Source organism: Equus przewalskii, chromosome 1, assembly GCF_037783145.1.
Source record: "Equus przewalskii isolate Varuska chromosome 1, EquPr2, whole genome shotgun sequence".
Taxonomy (NCBI): domain Eukaryota; kingdom Metazoa; phylum Chordata; class Mammalia; order Perissodactyla; family Equidae; genus Equus; species Equus przewalskii.
Window position 1 is genome coordinate 19,085 of NC_091831.1, and position 22,096 is coordinate 41,180.

Consider the following 22,096-nt stretch of genomic DNA (forward strand, 5'->3'; position numbering starts at 1 on the left):
TTTGAGAGGGTAGGTTTCTCAGTGTTGCTTTTTCCCCAGGTCTCCAAGTCCCTCAGTGTGTGTGTGTGTGAGTGTGTGTGTTTTCTTTGCAAGATTGGCACTTGAGCTAACGTGTGTTGCCAATCTTTGTCAGTTTCAGAGGCTAGATTTTTCAGTATCGCTCTTTCCCAAGGTCTCCACTCCCTTGCTCTTTTCTTTTCTTTTTTTTTTTTTTTTGGCTTAAAGATTGTCACCTGAGCTAGGCTCTGTTGCCCTGCTTCCTCCGTTTCAGCGGGTACCTTTTTTCAGGGTTGCTTTTTCACCGGGTCTCCTCGCCATTGTATTTTTATATTTTTTATTTTTTTTGCTTAATGATTGCCACCTGAGCTAGCCTCTGTTGCCCATCTTCTTCAGTTTCAGATGGTAGATTTCTCAGTGTTGCTTTTTCCCCAGGTCTCCACGCCCTTGTGTGTTTCTTTTGCTTAACGATTGCCACCTGAGCTAGCCTCTGTGGCCCATCTTTGTCAGTTTCAGAGGGTAGATTTCTCAGTCTTGCTCTTTCCCCAGTTCTCCACGCCCTTGTGTTTTTTTTTTTTTTTTTTTTTGCTCAAATATTGCACCTAAGCTAGCCTCTGTTGCCCTTCTTCGTCAGTTTCAGAGGGTGGATTTCTCCGCCTGCCTTCGACAGACCCTCTGCGCTTGAAAGCTTTCCTCCTCCCGTCATCACGGTCCTTCTCGGATGACGTGCCTGGTTTCGGTTTGACCGTCCCCGCCCGCCCTGATTTTCTAAGTCCTCCCGGGAGCCCCGGGGGCGCTCCGGCCGCTCCGGGAAGCGGCGGCCTCCCGGCCGCACCGGCTCAGCCCGGCCCGGGCCGACCCCTGGCCTCTCTGGGGGAACTCTCCCCGTCCCCTTCCCGGTGAGCGCCCGAGAAACCTTTTCCGGGTCCCCCTCCTGCGGCTGGGGCTGCGCCTTGGCGGCCGCGAGCCCGCGGGCGGACGCCCCGGGGCCGAGCTGGGCCGGGAGGCTGGGTCCGAGGGGGCGCCGGGACGGGATCTGGCGGCCCGGCGGCCCGGCTGTGCTCCCCGGCGGGCCCGCGCTCCGGCTCCGTCCCGCTGAGGCGGTCGCCGGTCGCCGGGTGCCACCTGGCGGCCGCTTTTATATCGTCTCTTTCCTCCGGAGCTCCGGCGACGCGGGCCAAGGGACGGGACTCGGCCGCGGTGACCGAGGCAGAGTCCCGGGAGGCCGGCGTCGCTGGCGGGATCTGGCCCGGTGGCGCCGGGGCGTGAGCGCGACGCCCGCTCGCCGGAGATTGGAGGTGCAGGCTACTGAGGGAGGTGGCTGTCGCCGCGCCGCCCGGTGCCGGCCGGGGTGTGGGGCCTCCCGGACGGGTCGACCAGCAGCCGCCGGTGCCCCTCCGTCCCCGGGAGGGGGTGGGGGGCCGCCGCGGGGGAACGGGCGAGGGAACTCGTCCCGTGCCCGGCCGTCGTCCTGAGGGCGGCCCGGTGGTCGGGCCTTCCGCGTCGCCGATCCCCTTTCCGCGCCCCGCTCCGGAGGTGGGGGACCGGCCGGGGCCTTGCGGGGGAGGCCCGTGGAGGGCGCGACGGGCTCGGCCGCCGGGCTGGCCTTTTCCCCACTGGTCTTCCGAGTCGACCGGCTCTGGCGGTGGGGACCGGGCCCGGTCCTCGGATGCCTCCTCCTCCGTGGCAGTTTTTTGTCCAAGTCCCGCCCTGGAGAAGAGCGTGGACCGGCCCCGGGAGCCGCTGTTGGAAATCAGTCACCCTGTCTGCGCTGGTCTGTCTGCGGACCTTCGGTTCTCTTCCATTGCCTTATGTGTCTATCCATTGCCAGCACCACACAGACTGGCGCCTGTGGCTGTATCGTAAGATTTGAAATCAGGTAGGGTCAGTCCTTTCTTCTGTTTGAAAACCATTTTGGCCATTGTAGGTCCTCTGCTTTGTCGTGTCAATTTAGATCAATTTGTCAATTTCTACAAGAAAATCCTGCTCGTATGTTTATGGTGATTGTGCTGGGTCTGGACATCAATCTGGGGAGAATTGACGTCTTAAACATATAGAGAATTCTAATCCATGAACAAACATCTCTATTTGTGTAGGTTTTGTTTGTTATCCTTTATCAGTGTTTTGCAGTTTTTGCATACAGACCTTGTACATATTTTTATTAACATTTATACCTAAGTATTTCAAGGTATTTTTGGTACGATTGGAAATCATATTCTTAAATTTCAATTTCACATTGTTTGTTGATACTATATAGAATTACAGTTAATTTTTATTTCTCTACCTTGTATCCTGCAACCTTGCCAAAATCACTTGTTAGTTCTACTACTAATTTATTTTTTATTCGGTTATTTTTTCAAAGATAGGCACCTGAGCTAACATCTGTTGACAATCTTCCCTTTTTTCCTTCTTCTCCCCAAAGCCCCCCAGTACATAGCTGTATATTTCTAGTTGTAGGTCCTTCTGGCTGTGCTGTGTGTGCTGTGTGCTGCCCCAGCATGGCCTGATGAGCGGTGCCATGTCTGCACCAAGGATCCAAGCCTGCAAAACCCTGGGCTGCTGCTATTCCTTTCTTTTGCCGTGTTGTACCAGCTAGGACCTCCTCGTACGATGCTCACAAGGAAGAGTGAGACAGACGTCCTTCGTGGTCCTGGTCCGGCACCACAGCATGGGAGGTCAGCTGTGGGGCTTCATGGATGCCCTTCTTCAGGTTAAGAAACGTCCCTTTTCTTTCTACTTTGCATGTTTTTTTTCATGAATGGATATTGAATTTTGTCAAATGCTTTTTCTTTACATTTCAAAATAATCATGTTAGTTCTCTTTTTTAGTGCGTTAATATGATGAATTAAAAACCAACCTTACATCTCAGGATAAACCTCACTTGGTCATATCTTTCTTGTATGTTATCAGGTTTTATTTGCTAATATTTTATTAAAGATTTTGCAATTGTCTTTATGAGGATATATCTCTGTAATTTTCTTTTCTTATAATGTATTTTTTTTTTAATCAGGGTAATGCTGGCCCCATAAATTATTGGAAATCTTCCTTTCTTTTCTGTTTTCTGGAAGAATTTCTTAAGCATCGGTTTTCTTTCTTCTATGGTTATTTAGTAGAGTTTTCCAGTGAAACCACATTGACCATGAATATCTTAGTTGAAATGATTTAAACACAAACTCAGTCACTCTAATAAATATAAGAGAGAATCTGTTTCTTTATGAGAGGGCTTTGAAGGTTTGTGTCTTTCAGGGAATCTGTACATTTTGTCTAAGTTATCAAATGTATTGGTATAAAGTTTTCATAATATTAACTTACTGTCCTTTAAAGGTCCATAATAGGTAGGGTTGCCAGACTAAGTATAATAATAATAATAATGATGATGATTGAACTTCAGGTACAAAAACAAGTATTTGTCAGCGTGAGTTTGTCCCATATATGTTGTTATCTGAAGTTAAAATTTACCTGGTTGTGCCCTATTTCATCTGAAAACCCCCATAAAATATCTAGTAAAACTTCTTTCAATCTTGATATTGTTAATTTGCCTCTTCTCTCTTTTATTTTCATTATCAGTCTGGCTAGACACTTATCAACTCAATTGATCTTTAGGAAAAAATCAGCTTTCAGTTTCACTGTTTTTCTCTACTTTTCTATTTCAATTTAGTTGATTTCTGTTCTCTTTGTTTTTTTAAAGATTGGCACCTGAACTAGCCGAGCCAATTTTTAAATTTTTTTTTCTCCTTCTCCCCAAAGCTGCACAGTACGTAGTTGTATATTCTACTTGTACGTTCTTCTGATTGTGCCACGTGGGACGCCGCCTCAGCATGGCCTGATGGGGCAGTGCTAGGTCCGTGCCCAGGATCCAAACCGGCGAAACCCTGGGCCAACGAAGTAGAGCGCACAACCACCCACTCAGCCACGTGGCCGTCCCCTGTTCTTCTCTCTGTTGATTCTTCTTTTCTGGCGCTCTGGGTTTAGTTTCTTCTCTTTTACTAGTTTTTAGGGTGGAATCTTCAATAACACTTTGTGTGCTTTCTGCTGTAAGTGGTGGGTGCAGAGATGCTCCTCTGAGCAGCAAGGTGCCTGTGTCCTCAGGTTCCCTCCTCTGAGATGCTCTCTATTCCCTCTCGCTTCCTCTTTGATTCGTGGGTTATTGAGAAGTGGGTCATTTAATATCCAAACACTTGAGGATTTTCCAGATTTCTTTCGTTTACCAGTTTCCAGTTTAATTCTGTCGTGATTAGAGAACATACGTTGTATAATTTCAACTTTGTAAAATTTGCTCAGATTTGTATTATGGCAGTGAGCATGGTGTATCCTGGGAGTGGATCCAGCGCACTTAGAGGAAGCGCATCCTGCTGTTGGTGGTGGATTGTTCTAGAAATGTCCTTCAGATCAGGAGTTCCAGTTGGCTGACAGTGTTCCTTGCTTCGTCTCCACCCTTGCTGGTTTTCTATCTAGTTGCTGTATTGATAGAGTGCTGAGAGCTCCAGCTGTAACCGACTTGCCTCTGCCTCCATCAGTCCTTGTTTTTGCTCCATGCTGTCAGAAGCTCTGTTGTTACACACATATTTGGAATTAATCTCCTTAGGGAACCGACCCTTTGGTATCAGTAACAGCTTTCCTTCTCCAGCAGATGTTCCCAGGGAAGAAGAGGGGTTGGGCCATTGGGCGTCTCCCCAGTGGAGGTGTCCCCAGCCCTGCATGCCCCAAGGTGGTACTGGTGCCCGTTTGAGTCTTGGTAGAAGAGCCCAGAGTGGCTGCAGGACCCCCTGTGTGTGGCTCCCAGGGTTTCTAAACTCTCCTGTGGCCCATGTGGTCTGTGACCTGAGTAAACCTTTCAGCTCATGTTCTCACCACTTCCATGATGTGAGTGTTGCCTCTCACCCTCTTGGAGGGCTGGCCTGTCTCAGATCTCTGGCCACCTGCTTTCCTTGTCACCTTGGGTCTTGGGTGGACTTGCGGTGATTCTGTAGTTTATCCAGCATTGCTGTTGTCAGGATGGGAGCAAAGCCCTTCCCCTCTCTCTGCCCCTAGGCAGAAGCGGAATTCCTCTCTGCCTTATTGCTACTTGCTTAAGTAAACAAGACTTATGACACGTAAGGCAAGCGTGAAAGTTCTCAGAGACTTTGTAATCTATTATCTTTCCTGTAGTTAAATGCTTTCCTTGCCTATATTGATTGAATTCATATTCCTGAGAGACATATGGTGACTTAAAAAGTTGTGTTAAACTTTAAAAGAGTTTTTATTTGATTTTTATTTGACGGTTTGAATTGATTCTTTCATATGGACCATTTCACCAGTCATCAACTAAAGTATCATGAAAAAGCTTTGCTTATATAGAATTTAATAACTGGAATGTGTAGGAAGAAATAAACTTGGAGAGAAGACCTTGGATACATGAGGGACGAACAGTAAAACAGGCAAATTTAGTTCTAATTTTAGTGAAAGGAAAAGATGCCGAATTTTTGAAACGATAGCTTTCCCTCGTGTCATGTGACGAGATGGGTCCTCCAGGCTGATGTGTGGACATCCACGCCCGCAGGTCTCTGCTTTCAGGTCTGAGTGCGGTGACCCCTCCCCTGACGAGGGAAGTGCTCTTCATTCCTGCACATCCCTGCACAAGCCCCCTGCACACCCACACTCACCCCCCACTGGGTGAGCGATTGCTGGGTAAGATACACACACTCTCTAAATACATCCCACAGGTGATATTTACCATGCATACTTATTATATACATTTGTAAGCAGATAAGCACTTGTAAGCAGATAAACCTGGCAGACATCCCTCCAACCAAATGTGCAACATCAGCATCACCACTGAGGGAATCCTGTCCTGTTGCTTCCTAGCGCCTGAGAAGAACCCAAGGCCACCTCTGCAGTGTTCCTGCCCTAACTGTTCATTTGGGAACTCATCAGGAAGAAGCACGCAACCACTCCACATTGGGGGGAATTAGGCAAAACCACCATGCTGGACTTTTCAGATATGTCAGTGTAATGAAAGAGGAGAAGGCGGGACTCACCAGCTTGAGGACCACAGGGACGGGAGGCGCAACTCGATGCCAGATGTTGGGATGGATCCCGGAGAAGAGAATTCGCCTGGGAGAGTCGGGCTGCATAGGAGAATGTCCTGGTTACTAGGAGATATGCGCTGGAGTGTTTAGGAGAATCATCTAGATGTCTTCAAATAATGCTCCAACTATTCAGCAAAAATCCTTCAAAATGTGTAGATACATTGGGGGTTATGGAATGAGAAATCAAGAAAATGTGGGAAAATATTAACAATTTGTGAGTCCAAGTGATGGGCAAAGGAGTGCTCTGTGTACAATTGGGACGACTTTCCGAGGCTCAAATTTGTTCTACGTAAGAAGTCAGAAACAAGTTAATCCAAACAAAGAGAAAAATGAGAGGGCTGAATGCCTTCACATCAGGTGTTTTTGCTGGAAGGAATGGATCTTTATGTTGGAAATATGTAGCTTGAATTGAAATGATGGGTATATCCACGGGCATGATGAAGAATGTCTTACACACAAAAGCCTGAAACCACACGAATTTAATTCTAGGTTGTTGGAGAAGGCTGGTTGTAAGCAGCAGGGGATTGTTTTCATTTCGAGAGGCAGGGGTTAACCTGTGAAAGACGATAGCTTAGCTGGGAATTACACCTGCATTTCCGCACAGACCTGAATTTGGTGATTTAGATACTAGCTCAATTTTGTGCCTTCGGAACTAGCTTGTCACGTACAAGTGTAAAATATTTTATTAGTCTAAAAACATAAAGGAGACATTTCTTAAAAGCAACACATGCTGTCTTTCAATTCAGAAAGGCCAGATCATAAATTAATGCATACTGATGAGGAAGCAGAGAATTATTACCAGAGAATAATTACTAATTACATTAACAGGGAATAAGCAATAATTAGATACTCATTAAATAATACCAGTATATCCCAGTTCTCTGCAGAACAGCAGACTCGCTCTCAGGAATGACTCCCCTGCCCGTGTCAGGGATGAATGCCACTCCCGTCACTCCCAGAATGAGTACCAATCCCATTCACGTCAGGAACAAGTACTGCTCCCACTGCACACAGCGACGGGCCTGCTGCTGTCAGTCTCAGAAACGGCTCCCACTGAGAGACTTCGTCTCAACAAAATAAAACAAGTCTCAAAAGGGACTCGTCATGGGAGCGGGCATACACCTCTCCCGATAGCAGACACGTAAGGTACCTCCACGAAAAAACTTTTCAGGAGAAAGGCAGATAACCTACACATATAAAATAATGATAGACTGAATTAACAACCTGGTGAAGCTTGTGTGGGGCCACACTGCCTCTCCTTTCATCTCTTTCTATGGTCCTATAAGCTTGTCCTTCAATGCACATGGTTCTTTTTCATCAGTATTTAGAGACACCGTTGTGTGAGACTGTGAGGAGCTGCTCTCTTTGCACTCTCTGCATCCAGCCGAGAAGAGCCCACCAACATTAGTCAGGAGGGGCCAACACACTCAGCCTGGCTCCAGAACGCTTATGTGGAGTCGTGGGTGAACCGGAAACGCTCCTGGGCGAGCAGTGAGGAACACTGGCAGACACGGGGCTTCAACTTGGCTCCCCAGCACTCGGCACAGGCGCACTGGCCGCAAAGCCCGCGGCGTCAAGTGAAGATGGCCCCTGAGGCCTCTACACAGGCGCAGGTCACGTACTCCCCAACTGGCCAATTGCAAGCTTGGAACACTGCACGCGGCCCTGGCTTCCTCTACCCTGAACAGGGACCCAACGGCTTTAAGCATGCGCACTAGCGCTTGCCCAGAACCGTTAGCCCGGCTGTGGCTCTCGAGGTTAGGCGGAGCGCACTGCGCAGGCGCGCTGCAGGACGCCCCGCCCCTGGCGCGGGTTCATCCAATCTTCGCGGAGGCGCCAAACGCAGGCGCCGCGAGCTGAGAGGAGATGGCGGGGCTGCCGGGGGCCTCGGGCGTGGAGCCCGCGGGAGCCGCGGAGCGGGCTGAGGAGGCCGGAGGTAGGGCTGGGGCTGGGCTGTGGCGGGGGCGGCGGGGGCGGCGGGGGCGGCGGGGGCCCGGGCGGGCGGCCTCTTTCTCGGGGTCGGGCGGCCGTGGGGGGGACGGCCGTCGCCTCGGAGGGACGGTCTCAACCGCTCAGCGGAGCCGGTGACTCCCGCGCCGCCGCCTGTGGGCTCGCTCGCCTGGGCCGCGCTTGGCCTCTGCTCCGGGTCAGGCGGGAAGTGGCCGGGGTCACCCCGTCCGTGTGGTCCGAGAGTCCCCGCAGGCCTCCCTCAAGGAGGAGAAGGGGCGTCTCCGGGTCTCCCGCCTCAGGGAAGGTCCCATCGTGCTCGTCGCACGACCCGTGGCCCCAGCGTGGCTCTTGCCGACGATTTTGCTTCCGAGACTGGGATGCAGGCGGTCATCGTGGCGCTGGCCTGCCGCGTGGCCCCGCAGCTCGCGGGACGGGGCGGCGGCTCGAGTCGGTTTACGGAAGTTCCGAAATGAGAGCCCAGCGCAGAGAAGATGAGAAGTCTCCCGGCCGCGTCCACCCCCCGGGACGTGCTCCTGCGCCATTCACGGGACTGTCAAACCTCCGCGGAAGGGTCGGGCACCGCGGGAGGGGCTAGTGCCTGCGGACCCCGGCTGGCGACCCCGCTCCCGGGCCCCCCGTGCGCGCTGCACCTGCAGTGTCCGGGTCGCCCCCTCAGGCCTGCGTGCGGCAACGCCACCTTGGTGCAGGCCAGGTGCTCCACGATGTCTCACAAAATGAAGGTTTGAACACTGAGCTAAGCTTCGAACAGAAAGCTTGCTTGGGGCAGGGTATGGTACCCAGGGACAGCCCTTGGCCAAGGACAAAGAAAATGGGACAGATGCATAGATATCCTTTTTATCAAGCACCTGCTCTGGCCACCACTGCTTCCAGTTCCTGAAATAAGCCAGCATATTTAGGCGAAGGTTTAGTCAGTCTTAATTTCATCAGCATTACCAGTGTCTCGGTCATTCGGGCTGCCCTAGCGGGAATACCACAGCCTGGGTGGCTTATGAGCTACAGAAGTTTATTTCTCGCAGTTCTGGAGGCTGCAGGCCCAAGACAAAGGTGCCTGCAGATTCGGTGCCTGGTGACGGCCAGCTTCCTCATTCCAAGATGACTATCTTCTTGCTGTGGCAGGAAGGGCAAGGGAGGCCTCCGGAGTCCCTTTTATAAGGGAACTAATCCCATTCACGAGGGCTCCACCCTCGTGACCTGATCACCTCCCCAAGGCCCCACCCCCTAATATCATCACATCAGGCACTAGGATTTCAACATAGGAATTTGGGGGGGACACAAACATTCATTCTATAGCAGCCAACTATGAACCATCAGCTTACTTAAAAAGGGGGCAGCTGTCTAGTGTTAGTGACACTGGAGACACAGACTCTCGCATACTGAGTTGATAGCAAGACTAGTGGTTCAAGGCCTTGCAGTAGTCTATCTGGCGGGATTTTCAGCATTTAAATTGCTTTTACTGTTTTTCAGTCACCTTAGGGGATCACACAAAACACATAGACACAAGGATGGAGTAGTCACTGGAGCCTAGATGGCGGTAGGAACACATGGGGGAGGAAGTACCTGTACACTGGATTTCTAAAATGAGGAGGAAATGTAATTAAATGTAATTAAAGTTCGTTTAAATTAAGTCAACTTTTAAATTGTTAGATATATTTATATTCACACAGCATGATCTTCAAAAGATATTTTTATGAGAGAAAAGCAAGATGGGAAAATGATAATTATAGCACGGTATAGGGTGCACAGAAAGATGTCTGGAGGCTGCTTTCCTAATTGACGACTCTGGGGAAGGGATTTGGATTTTGAGGGGAATGCGGAGGTGAAGGGACGTTTTTAATCTTACTTGATTTTTTTTACTAGGACTATGTAGTTACTAACTGTAGAACTTTAAAATGTAAAAGAGAAAGGAGGGGACATTTTTTAAATGCCATTTGAGGATCAGATGTTAATATCTAGCAGTGTTATTCTCTCTTTTTTAAGTGTTGTACTGTGGTTACTATGTAGGAGAAATGTTCTTATACTTCAGAACTTCACACGAGTATTATGGGGTAATGAAGCATTGTGTCTGCAACTCATTCTCAAGGTTCAGAAATGCTAGCAAATGGGGGGTCTTTGTGAAGGGCCTATGGGAGCTGTGTGTCCTATTTCTGCAACTTTTAAGTAAATTTGAAATTATTTTAAAAGTAAAAAGTAGGGGGTTCTTACCACAGAAGCTGCTTTGTGCCTTGAATTTTTTTGTTAACAAAGTATTACTTGTTAACAGATATTTACTGCTTTTGCATTCTGCCGTACCTTATGACTTTTCATTATGGGAAAATTTATGCGTATACAAAAGTTGAGAAGAAAGTATTGTTACTGCATGAGCCCATCTTTCATCTTTGAGCCCAATTATCAGCTCTTGGCCAATCTTGTTTCCCTTTTATCCTCCTGGACTCCCTACCGTCCACTCCCCCGTCTCATTTTGAACCGTCCCAGGCATCGTAGCAGGTCATCCATAAACTATTTCTCTGTATGCGTCTAAAGGACATCGAAAAGATAAGCACTCTTTTCAGAAAAGTAACCATATAGCATTGTCCCATCTGAATAATAGCTATAATAATTCCTTTGTTTTATCAAATGTGTAGTCAATTTTGAAATTTCCCTGATTTTGTCCTCAATATATATATATATTTTTTTGTCATCAATATTTTTTAACGTGCATTTGTTTGAATCAAGATTCAGATAGAGTCCATTTCTTGAGATTGGTTGATATGTCTCTTTAATATGACTCTTTGGGTCTGTAAGAGTCTTCTTTTCTCCCTTTTCCGAAATTTATTTGTTAAAGAAACTGGGTTGTTTTCCTGTGAAGTCTCCCAGTCTGGATGCTGTTAACTGCATCCCCATGTGCCATTTAACATGGTCCTCTGTCCCTGTATTTCCTCTGAATTGGTATTTGATAGAGAGCCTTAATAAGTATTCATGTCATTTTTTGGCAAGAATCCTGTATTGTAGGGGCTGGCTCAGTGGTGCAGTGTTTAAGTGCACACGTTCCGCTTCGGCAGCCCGGGTTTCACCGGTTCGGATCCCAGGTGTGGACATGGCGCCGCTTGGCAAAAGCCATGCTGTGGTAGGCATCCCACATATAAAGTAGAGGAAGATGGCTGTGGATGTTAGCTCAGGGCCTGTCTTCCTCAGCAAGAAGAGGAGGATTGGCAGCAGTTAGCTCAGGGCTAATCTTCCTCAAAAAAAAAAAAAAAGGAATCCTGTATTATAGTTTTACATCATGTGGCTCATAATGTCCAGGTATCTTTATTGTGTTGTTAGTGACAGTAATCATTGCCTAGATCTACTAATTCCTTAGGGGGTTAAAAATAAGTGCCTATAGCGATTAAAAACAAGTAAATATAAGATGTTTTACTAAGAGGCTTCAGAATAACAATTGTATATAGGAAAACTATTTGTGTTTATATTTGTTTAAACAAGACATCTTATTAAATTTTCTTACTGTTCCTTATTTTTAAAAAATCAGAGTCTCTAGAACTTTCTAGTTAATTTTGCCATCTGCCAGTTATAGTGATTTTTGACTCTTTGTTTCTAGTTTTTTATACCCCTCGCTTGTTTGCTGTCATTATTACATCACAAGCTCTGACCCAACCTTGAACAGTATCAGCAGTGAGAGTGTACCACTTCCCTTGCCCACAGTTTTATTAAGGGGAAATCTGTGGTGTCATTTCACACTTTAGGAAAAGCTGACCATGAAGGGGCCGGCTTCATCTCTCATGCAGTGTCCACCTCATGACAAGGAGCAGGGGCACCACTCTGGCTGGACGCCTGCCCTCAACCCGCGTCCCTCCCAGCCCAAGGTTGTTGGCTCCTCCCTCAGGCCTCCCACTCCTATAGTATTCTGAAATGTTTGGTTTTGTCTCCACAGGGCAGACCAAGTCCGCACAGAAAATTGAAGACTTGATGGAATTGGTGAAGAAGTTGCAGAAAGGTCACATGTCTTCTCTGTAACTGAGGCTTAGCCGGAGGTTTGGGGTCAAGCAGAAGTAGATTCAATTCCAGGCCCCACAGTTCACAACCTTGAGAAATTAACGCATTCACTCTGTCTTGCTTTTAAAACTTAATTCTTTGAAGTAAAAATATGACCTCATGATTCAAGATTAAAAGTATAAGGAGATAGAAGGCAAAACATTTTCCTAAAACCCAGTTGCAGCCCCTTTGCTGGCCGCCCATTTGGCTCCTGTTGCACTCAGTTAAGTCGCGGTTTTCACCTTCACTTCCCCTCGCTCCTTCTCATCTCTGCTGCTCTCTGCTTGCTCACCAGGCTCCTTCCAGCCATTTCCACCTCAGGGCAGGCCTTTGCATTGATTACCTCCATCCTCACCCAGGGAGCTGCAGAGCCTGCCCCCCTCACTTGATTTGGGGCCCTCAGGAGGTTCCCATGTCTAAAGAAGTACATCCCACTCCTTCACTCTTTAATCCCTGCCCCCTCTATTTCTCTTGGCTACAGTTACCATAACCTGACTTGGTATCCTTATCTGTTCCTCGTCTTCACCACCGGAATATGAGTCCCTGGAGGGCCCCCACCCACTTCTGCCTGCCCTGTCATCTCTACTAAACCTCCTTTCCTCCCTGCAGTGGGAAGCCTAGAGCCCAGGGTGGAAGTCCTGATTAACCGGATTAACGAGGTTCAGCAAGGTGAGTTTAGGGACTTTGGCTAGTCAACCAAAACCAGCTACGTGATTTGCAGGGCCCAGTACAAAGTGCAAATGCAGGGCCCCTCATTCGAACATTACTAAATATTTCATGATAGCAACAGCAGAGCATTAAACCAAGCACGGATCCATCTAATGCAACTGCTGTAGTCACGTGTCCATTAACCTGGCCCTGCTGCCAACTGGACTCAACAAGAAGGGCTTGGGCTCTGGAAGGCTTGTTTCCTGTTCTGTAAATTCTGGGCCCCTCTAGGTTTGTGAAAATGTGAAATGTCACTGTTTACAAGGAATAGTGCAGCTGGAGGCCACACTTACACAACATCTGTCATTCTGCTGTTTGACACAGCAAAAAAGAAAGCCAGTGAGGAGCTGGGAGAGGCCCGGACTGTCTGGGAGGCACTGCAGAAGGAACTGGACTCATGTAAGCATGCCAGGGGTCACCCAGAGGTGACCACTCAGCATCCTTGCTGTGGCCAAGGGCCTCTGCCTTCTCTCTGGCCTTGGGTCCTACCAATCTCCCCGTCTCCCGTTTTGTGGCTGGGAGTGTTCCCAAAACACCCTTCAAGCATACCCGACCTCAGGGCCTTCGCTAGGTTGTTCCTCCCAGGTAATAAAGGTTCTTGTTGCCTCATATCATTCAGCTCTCATCTCGAATGTCCCTTTCTCAGAGAGACCTTCCCCAATCATCCTATCTAAAGACAGCACCCCACCCCCACTTGGTCACACACCCCTTACTGCTATTTCTTCACACTCATTATCCCATTTCATGTGATGTGTTTATTTTTTCTCTCCCCTTCATATAAATGCACTGGCATTCTGTAGGGTCCTCACAGCCGCCCTTTATCAATGTCAGGGAGTGTGGGCACAAGACGGGAGGGGAATCACCTCAAGTGGTCCACATTTGGGGTTGGGGGTAGGGCTGTACCAAACCACCCATGTGACTGTGGGCAAGCCCAGTCCCTGAGGGTGCAGTGGGTGGTCCCTGATGCCTAAACGTGTTTACTGTGTTTTCCAGTGAGTGGAGAGAAAGTACGCATGAAAGAGATCTTGAGCAAGAAGCAAGGTGATTGCAGCTACTCTATATCCGGGCTTTCGCCTTTGCCACCCTGCAGAAACTCACTCTCTCCATAGCAGCTGAAGCCTTTTGAAGCCTAAATCAGTTTGCATCCCTCCTGTGGCTTCCACCAGACTTGCAGTAAATGACAAAGTCCCATCAGGTGTCCATGAGACCCCACAGGATCTAGCCCTATTACCTCTGCCCAAACCTAATGCCTTGATGGGCTCTCACGGGGCCCTCGTTTCCTCTCCTTACAGAGACCCTGAGGATCCTTCGGCTCCACTGCCAGGAGAAGGAAGGGGAGGCACAGAGGTAAGAGCTTCCATTTGGGCCTTGCTCTGCCCTCCCCCTGCCCTCTGGCAGAGTAGAGAATGTAAAGGAAGTCAGTCTTAGACCCACAGCTCTCTTATTCTTCCTCTGTAAATGGAGAGGCCAGATGAGTGTCTTCCCACCTTGGCTCCAGCAGTAGGCATAGTGTTAAGGATACTCTCTCACTCAGTGGGATAATCCTTCATTTGCTAGACTGTCAATTCAATTCCTTCAGCTGGTTTTGATTCTGTGTCCCACACACTCCTTCCCACACACTCCTTGACTGTCTATTCGTTCATCTGTTCATCTGTCCCTTCATTAAGGCATCAGGCCAACCATCTGTCCACCCGGTATCTCTCCATTCATTCATTATCCTTCCATTCACCTATTTGTGCATCCCTCTCTCCACCTCTTCAATGGTTATTTAGCTCATTTTGTGACCAGGGGCCTCAAGCCCTGCCATACCAAGGTTAGAACTGTGGGAAATTCAGATGAGATTAATATGTGTGTATGCTTGTACACTGGACCACGTCTGCATTGGTCTCCCTAATCCTCACAACAATATATCCAGTGGGCATGTGCTCATGCCCTCCCCCGTGAAGTTATAGAGAAGGACCTCAATCCAGAAGGCTAGAACAGACCTCAAGAGAAGGAGGCAGAAGCGTCACGCCACTCGCCTCCTGGGGAGACATTCAGAGAACATGACTGAGGTCTGCCTTGCATCTTCCCAGGAAGCAAACCATGCTGCAAGAGTGCAAGGAGCGAATTTCTTCCCTGAACTCCCAGATCGAGGAAGAGAAGAACAAACAGAGGCAGCTGAGGTAAAGCCCGATGCCCGAGGCCTAGGGGCTGGGGTGGGTTAAGGGCGGGGGTAGTATCCGGGATGGGGGGTTAGAAGAGGAGCTGGCTGAGCTGAGGCTTGGAGGGTCAAGCTGGTGACGGTGCTCCGGGCAGAGCAAAGAGCGTGGGCAGGCCCCCCGACGTCTGTGCATGAAGTCCTCTGGCCTGGGCCAGGTTGGGGAGGGGTGTCTCAGCCTGTGGGCCCTGAGCCTGTGTGGTTGGACCCCAGGTTGAATTTTGAGGAACAGCTAGAGGATCTGATGGGCCAGCACAAGGATCTCTGGGAATTCCACGTGAGTCATTCAAAGCCACTCCTCCCACCTTCCACATGTTCCCTGGCAGCATCAGGCCCAAACTCAGGGTCATCCTCCAGGCCTCCTCCTCCTCAACTGCCACACCCAGTTCCTGAGCAAGGCCTGGTGGCCATATGTCAAAATCACCCTCAGCTCAATCCTCCGTCATCACCCTCACTGCCACCCAGTGTCATCCTCTTTGCTGGCCTGCCCGTCCATCCCTGCCACCCTCCCAAGGCCCTTCAGTAGTCAGGATGAACCAAGGAGGGGTCATCCATCGAGGAGCTCCATGGATGTGTTTGCGGCCATCACAGGCACTGGGCATTCAGTGGGGAACAAGAGGCCAGTGTTTGCCACCTGGTTATCCCAGGCGCCAAACAGGAAAATAGGCAGAGAAAATGAATTTCAGGATGGAAGGGCTCAGGGAGGAGGCCACACAGAGGGAAGAGGAGAAGCCGTAGTGCTGGGCTGGTAACTGATTCTCCAGAGAACGACCCTGATTTGTAGTGTTTGCAGGATCCCCTGTGGTAAATACTTGACCCAGGGCTGACTTCAAAGCTTGCAAAATTCCTGAACATTAACCACCTCATGAGCCTCTCCAGCACAGCACCACAGGTATCTGGGGTGAAACGGGTCCAGGTGGAGGGGATGGCCAGTGCAAAGGCCCTGAGGCTGGACCCTGCTTGGCACCATGGAGGGCCAGAGTAGTAGGAAGTGAGGTGTGCTGAGTAAAGACCAGATCCAGGTCGGCTTCTCTGAGGTGCATGGTGGGAAGCCAGGAGATGTGGATGCACCTCTTTTCTACCCCCTCAGAGGCCAGAGCATCTGGCCCGGGAGATTGGCGCCCTGGACAGCAGCAAGGAGCAGTTGCTCAAAGAAGGTGAGGCCTGGAGAATGGGGAGGCCCTGCCCCGTCCTCCCCTCCCGTCCCCTCCCCTGCCCACTTGTCCCTTCCTGCCACAGAGAAGCTGGTGGAGGCAAAGCTGGAGGATGTGAAGCATCGCCTGTGCTCCCAGTTTGGGGCCAGGGGCTGCTCAGCCATCACTGAGGGGCTTTTCCTCCGCAGCCAGGAGGCAGCAGCTGCAGTGTAAGACTGGGGAGGGGGGCGGAATGGGGCGGAGGGAGGGAGCTGCCGGCACTGGTGGCCCCACCCTCAGACATCTCTTTGAGGAGGAGAACAGGAATGCCCAGCGGCTCCTGGAGGCTGCTGCCCAGCGCCACGAGCAGCTGCAGCAGAAGTGCCAGCAGCTGCAGCAGCAGAGGCAGAGGTGGGCATGCAGCCACCCTCCTCTCAGTCCCCAAGGGGAAGGTGACTGAGGGAGTCTCTGCTCCCTTCCAAGCCTCCTGGTCTCTTCACACCCTCGTGTCCCTCTTCTTCCCACCTCTTTGTGTCCAGGCTGAAGGAAGAGCTGGAAAAGCTTGGGGTGCAGGTTCCTGCTGGAGCCCAGAGCATGCAAGAGGAAGCGGTTGGCCCTGGAGAAGCTGTGAGCCCTGGGTGCAGGGAGTGGAGACAGCTCACGAAAAGACCTGGGGGCGGGAAGGCAGAGGGGGCCCGAGGAGTCCTCAGAGGATTGTCTGGGGGGAAGGCTGTTCCCACAGAGGCACAGCTGAGGCAAAGGTACAGAGGCCGGCAGGGGTGGGGTGGGGAGGGCCCCAGGGAGGGTGTGGGCACAGACGCATGGAGACTCCTACTTCAGACCCTGACCTCCTGCAGGCCAATCCCAAGCCCCTCGGAGTCAGTGAGGAGAACGACCCAGAGCTGCTCACCGAGCAGGGCCCGATGCCCTCCTAGGCAAGGAGGACCCACTCTGCCCTGGAGCTTATTCCATGGACTTTGGCAAATAAAGACTCTATTTCAGTACAGTTGCTTCAGCTTAGTCTGTGCTGGGGGGGGGGGGGTTGTCAGGCCCAAGACCCCCTGGCCCCTGAGACTGGGCGAACCCTTGGCCACACTGCCTCTTGGCTTCAACCAGAGTCCCACACCAGGCACTCCGTAAATGCTTCCTGAAACCTCAGTCTCTGGTCTGCTCATCTCTAGGACTTGACATGCTGTTCCAGGTCCCCAGGCAGAGGGATGTAGGCCTGAGACTGTCTCATGAGAGGCCCAGGGCTTCTGCAAACCTCTGGTGGTTTCTTCAGTTCCTTATTCAGGACTGGACTACACAGAATCCCAGCAATCCCAACAATGAGGACCAAGGTGCTGGGGTCCTCGCCAGTCAGTTCCATACCCACAGGCCCCACTGATTAGCTGAGAATAAGAAATGTAATTGGAGGCTAAGTATAGTCTGTGCTCTCGTGGGCACAAAATATATGACTGAGACACTTGTTACAAGAACATGATATGTTAGAAATGCTCAGGAGTCAATCACCTGGGACTATTGTGTGCTTCTGAGGCATGTGTTAAATCCACTGAAATGGATCAACCCAGTTCAGTTAAGGGCAATGAAGGAAGGCAAAGTCTGTGCTCTTGGGTTGAAGTACAGTGAAGTAAGTACAAAGAGATTCCTTCTCTTGAAAGGCTCCCACAGTCAGGTAGGACAGTGACAGGGCGGGGTTGGAGAGAGGCCCAGACAGGCCCCCAGAATGAAGAGCACTGTTTCCGTGGAAGAAGGGAAACTTCAGTCATTCAGAGACCTTAGGCATCAGACCTCAAACTCAGCCTCTCAGGTTCCTAGCCATGAGACGGCTTTAATCATACTGTCATAGTGTCATAAATGAACTAGCAATACCCTATCAAAATAACTCATGCATCTCATGGAAATTAAGACAACATATTCACATGAATGACACTGGGAACATCATGCTTGAAAACTGCCGTTCAGGGCTGGCCTGGTGGTGCAGCAGTTAAGTTCGCACGTTATGCTCTGGCGGCCTGGGGTTCACGGGTTTGGATCCCGGGTGCAGACCTACACACCACTTGGCAAGCCATGCTGTGGTAGGCGTCCCACATATAAAGTAGAGGAAGATGGGCATGGATGTTAGCTCAGGGCCAGTCTTCCTCAGCAAAAAGAGGAGGATTGGCAGCAGATGTTAGCTCAGGGCTAATCTTCCTCAAAAAAAAAAACAAAAAAAAAAACCGGTTCAGCTAAGCCCATGATTAGAATTAATTTTGTAGCTTTTTAGTTGGTTCACAATGAAAAACAAAAAACAATTAGTTTAACTGATGAATAAAAGGCCTTTGACAAAATTCAATACCTATTTCTGTAAAGAAAAAAAAACCCCGTGAAAAGCTAGGAATAAAAGGTAACTTCCTTTATACTTGGTGATGAATGTTTAAACATTTCAGGTATATTTAGATACTGTTCACCATACTGAAACTTGTAGACAGTGAAACAGGAAAGAAATGAAAGCGTAAGAATTTATAATTATGTATTTTAGAAACGTAGAAGAATCTACAGATGAATTACAGAGTGGCTAAATGAATATAAAAGTTTGCTAACTAGAGGTCAACGTTAAAAAATAAAATTTATTTGTATAAACCAGGGCATAGGAACCAAAATGATGATGCTTAGTAATCTATAGTTTATTGCAGGGAAAGCAAATAACAATAGCATTAAAGGAAAGATATGCATCAGGTAAGGATGCGAACCTTAGCCAAAGGCTGCCTCACAGCAAGTGGCTGGGAGAGGCTGGGCACAGGCTCCAGCTTCCCTCTCTGTAGGGTTGTGCCAGGTCACACTCTCATGCTGGGAGCCAGCAATGTGTGCACAGAACGCCTCAGAAACCGGGGGCCCCAGATGGAGTATAGGCTGGGTCTCACACCCTGCTGCTAATGTGTGCACATTCCTGCTGTGCACCAGCCCTTCCAGGCCCTCACCAAGACCAGGTGAGAACCAGGTCAATCATAAATTTTGCTGTCATCAGTACACAGTGATTACAAGCAGGTACAAACCACATCCAAACTCAGATCACATTATTATTCACTACATTTCGTGTGTGGTCAAGGGGTGGGCTGTGCTATCCAGGTACACATCTCGCTCCAGAAAAACAACTCAGCCAGATGCAGGTATGCTGGAATTAAGCAGCAACAAATAGCTAAGTGAAATTTTAAGATAAATATTTACAATAGCATAAAAATACCATCTATCTAGGAATTAATATAATGACAGATATATACAATAGCTCTCTCAAAACTATACAGTTGGCAGACATTTTGAAAGACCTAAATAGAGATAGGTCATGTTCATGAATTGGAAACTCATTCTTGTAAAGATGCCATTTCCGCCCACAGTGATACACGAATCCATTCCAATTTCAATAAAAATTTTGCAGCTCTTTTGTGTAAAATCACAAGCCAATTCTAAAGCGGATGTGGAAATGTAAAGGTGCAAGCATATCCAACATGCTGTTGAAAATGAACTGAGGTGAGAGAATACCTCTGCAGGATACGAACACATTTTATGACGCTATGGTGAATGAGACTTTGTGGCACTGATGGAAGGGCAGAGAGATGGCACAAAGAAAGTCGAGAAAGAGCCCGGTGCATATGTGCACGGCTGATGTTGACCAAGGTGACCTGCAGAGCCATTTCAATTTCTCAATAAATGTTGCTGGGCCAACTATCTGTTCAGGAACAACTAATAACATTTGGTCCATAAATCATATCATACCAAAAGATCTATAGATTTGAATGTAAAAAGCAATTTTTGAGAAAGCTTTATGACTTCATTGTGGGGTGTGTTAGGGTTTTCCAAATAAACAGAACCAATGAAGGATGAATGAATATATATATATATATATATATATATGTATTTTTTAAATCTATATAAAATAAGGGATTGCTCATGCAATTATGGAGGCTAAGTTCCAAGGTCTGCACTTGGTAATCTTGATGGTGAAGTTTCAGCCCAAGTCTGAAGGCCTGAGAACCAGGAAAGACGATAGTGTAAGTTCCAGGCTGAGGGCAGGAGAGGACCCATGTTTCAGCTCAAGCAGTCAGCCAGGGCAGACTCGTCCTCTTCCTCAGCACTTCCGGTCTATTCAAATGTTCACTGATTGGATAAGGCCCACCCACACTGGGAGGCCAGGCTGCTTTACTCAGCCCACCAATTCAAATGTCAATCTCATCCAGAAACACCCCCCTCCCCCCCGCCTGCCCCAGACTAATGCTTGACCAGATGTCTGGGTGCCCCATGGCTTGGTCACGATGACACAAAATTAGCCATCATAAGTCCATCCCTTTTTACCTTGCCACGCATATAAATCTCCTTAAATCATACTTAATCTCCAAATAAAGACATAAAAAGGTCAAAATTCCACCAAACATGGTAACATCTATGCTGCATATAACCATGTCCTTGAGCAATGTTAGCTCTTCTCCTTGATACCCCATAACAAATACTGTGATGTAAAATTAAGAATACTTAAACAGTGTGATATAAAGTCAATACATCTTATGTTACATGGTAAGAGAATAAGAGAAGGAATAAAAAAAGATATTTGCCATACACACGCACATGTACAAACATATTCATAACAAAGGGGGGACATTCAGGACAGTCACGGTCCTCATCTCTAACTGGTCAGAGAGTCACAGCTGTAGTTCTGACTGCCTTCATCTTCTCCCACTACCTATTCTGTATTCCCTTTGCTTTCAGCAAGCACTGCAGCTGCTTGTGGCTCTTTACTGGGTGGGGTGACCCAAACCTTCATTCCTGAGGAGTCTGGGCCAAAAGTAGTCCTGCATGGATTGAGTTGTAGTTTTCCATTACCTTGATTACAGGGCTTGATGATACTAAGAGATGCCCTAAGGGACCTCTTGCATCACAGCCATGTTCTTGCTACCTCCATTCCAATTTCCCCTTGGTAGTCGGGATCAGTCAGTGCTGCCAGCACAGGAACTCCCTTCTTTGCCTGTTGATTCAGAGGCACGAGGAGCTCAAAGTGACCAGGCAGCAGTTTTAATGCCCAGTTCAGTGGAATCATTACTGTGTCTCCTGGTGGAAACACTCTTCCCTCTGGGACTAAGACCTCTAGGCCAGTGGGGCACAAGGTTGCACAAACGGAAAGCAAAAATTTTGCCACTGGGTCACTAGGGGTAATAGTGAGCGCTGCCACTCCCATTTTCACGGCTTGATTTTTGGACCCTTAAATTCTGGCTGTGGGAAACAGCACCATAAACTGGATGCTGATTCAGAGGATATCCAAGCATCTGGACAACCTTGTTCCAGCTCTGCAAGGCAGTGTCACCCAGCTGGTGATGTCACTGAGCCTTCAGAAGGCTGCCTGACCATTCTGTCAAGCCAGCTGCTTGAGGACGGCGGGAGCTTGGTAAGGCCAGTGCATTCCATCCGCGTGGGACCACTGTGGCACTTCCTTTGCTGTTAAGGAGTTCCTTGATGCTGTGTGGAATACCATGACACTGGACGAGGCACTCTAAAAGCCCTCAGATGGCAGTTTTGGCAGAAGCATTGTGTGCAACGGAGGCAAATCCACATCCAGATTTATCCCTGTTCTTATCCCCTCCGGAGTTGCACTCATTACTGCTATTAACCAAGTCCCACATTTCACTTCTCAGAAAACAATGCTGGATTCTTAAAAAAGGCATTCAACGGCACCTTCATCTCCCCGATAGATCCCAGATAGCTAGTGTAACTGAGACACAATGGTCTCCTCAGACAACACCTCGTCAAATTCCAGTCCTAAATGGGTCTCTATCTTGCCCCAGGACTTAATCTCTCTTAATTCAAGGCCCCTTGGCTGACTCATGCCTAACACAACTTTAAAAGCCTTTTCATCATCCTTTCCTATGTTTAAAGGGGGATATGTTTCATCTACATGTATGTGAAGACTGATTATAAATGAAGCAATTTAATAATGTCTCTCCTCTAGGAAATTAAAATTAGCACTCCAGGGCCATCCCCACAGG

The 22,096-nt window shown here is 48.8% G+C and overlaps 1 protein-coding gene across 12 annotated transcripts; it reads left to right on the forward strand.

Moving 5' to 3' along the window:
* The first annotated feature begins 758 nt into the window (after positions 1-758).
* SYCE1 (synaptonemal complex central element protein 1) lies at positions 759-17,089 on the forward strand. Of its 12 annotated transcripts, XM_070630639.1 has the most exons (14): positions 776-896; positions 2,449-2,707; positions 11,944-12,006; positions 12,654-12,713; positions 13,077-13,151; positions 13,746-13,793; positions 14,045-14,099; positions 14,828-14,917; positions 15,166-15,229; positions 16,043-16,109; positions 16,192-16,315; positions 16,386-16,496; positions 16,625-16,712; positions 16,943-17,089. In XM_070630639.1, exons 2-14 carry the CDS (start codon positions 2,608-2,610, stop codon positions 17,018-17,020), a joined length of 1,023 nt encoding a protein of 340 aa, XP_070486740.1. In that variant the 5' UTR covers positions 776-896; positions 2,449-2,607; the 3' UTR covers positions 17,021-17,089. The 12 variants fall into 12 exon arrangements, with proteins under 12 accessions (XP_070486775.1, XP_070486799.1, XP_070486740.1 ...); XM_070630674.1 differs by lacking the exon at positions 2,449-2,707 and having other exon boundaries at positions 759-896; XM_070630660.1 differs by lacking the exon at positions 13,077-13,151.
* Positions 17,090-22,096: the final 5,007 nt, after the last annotated feature.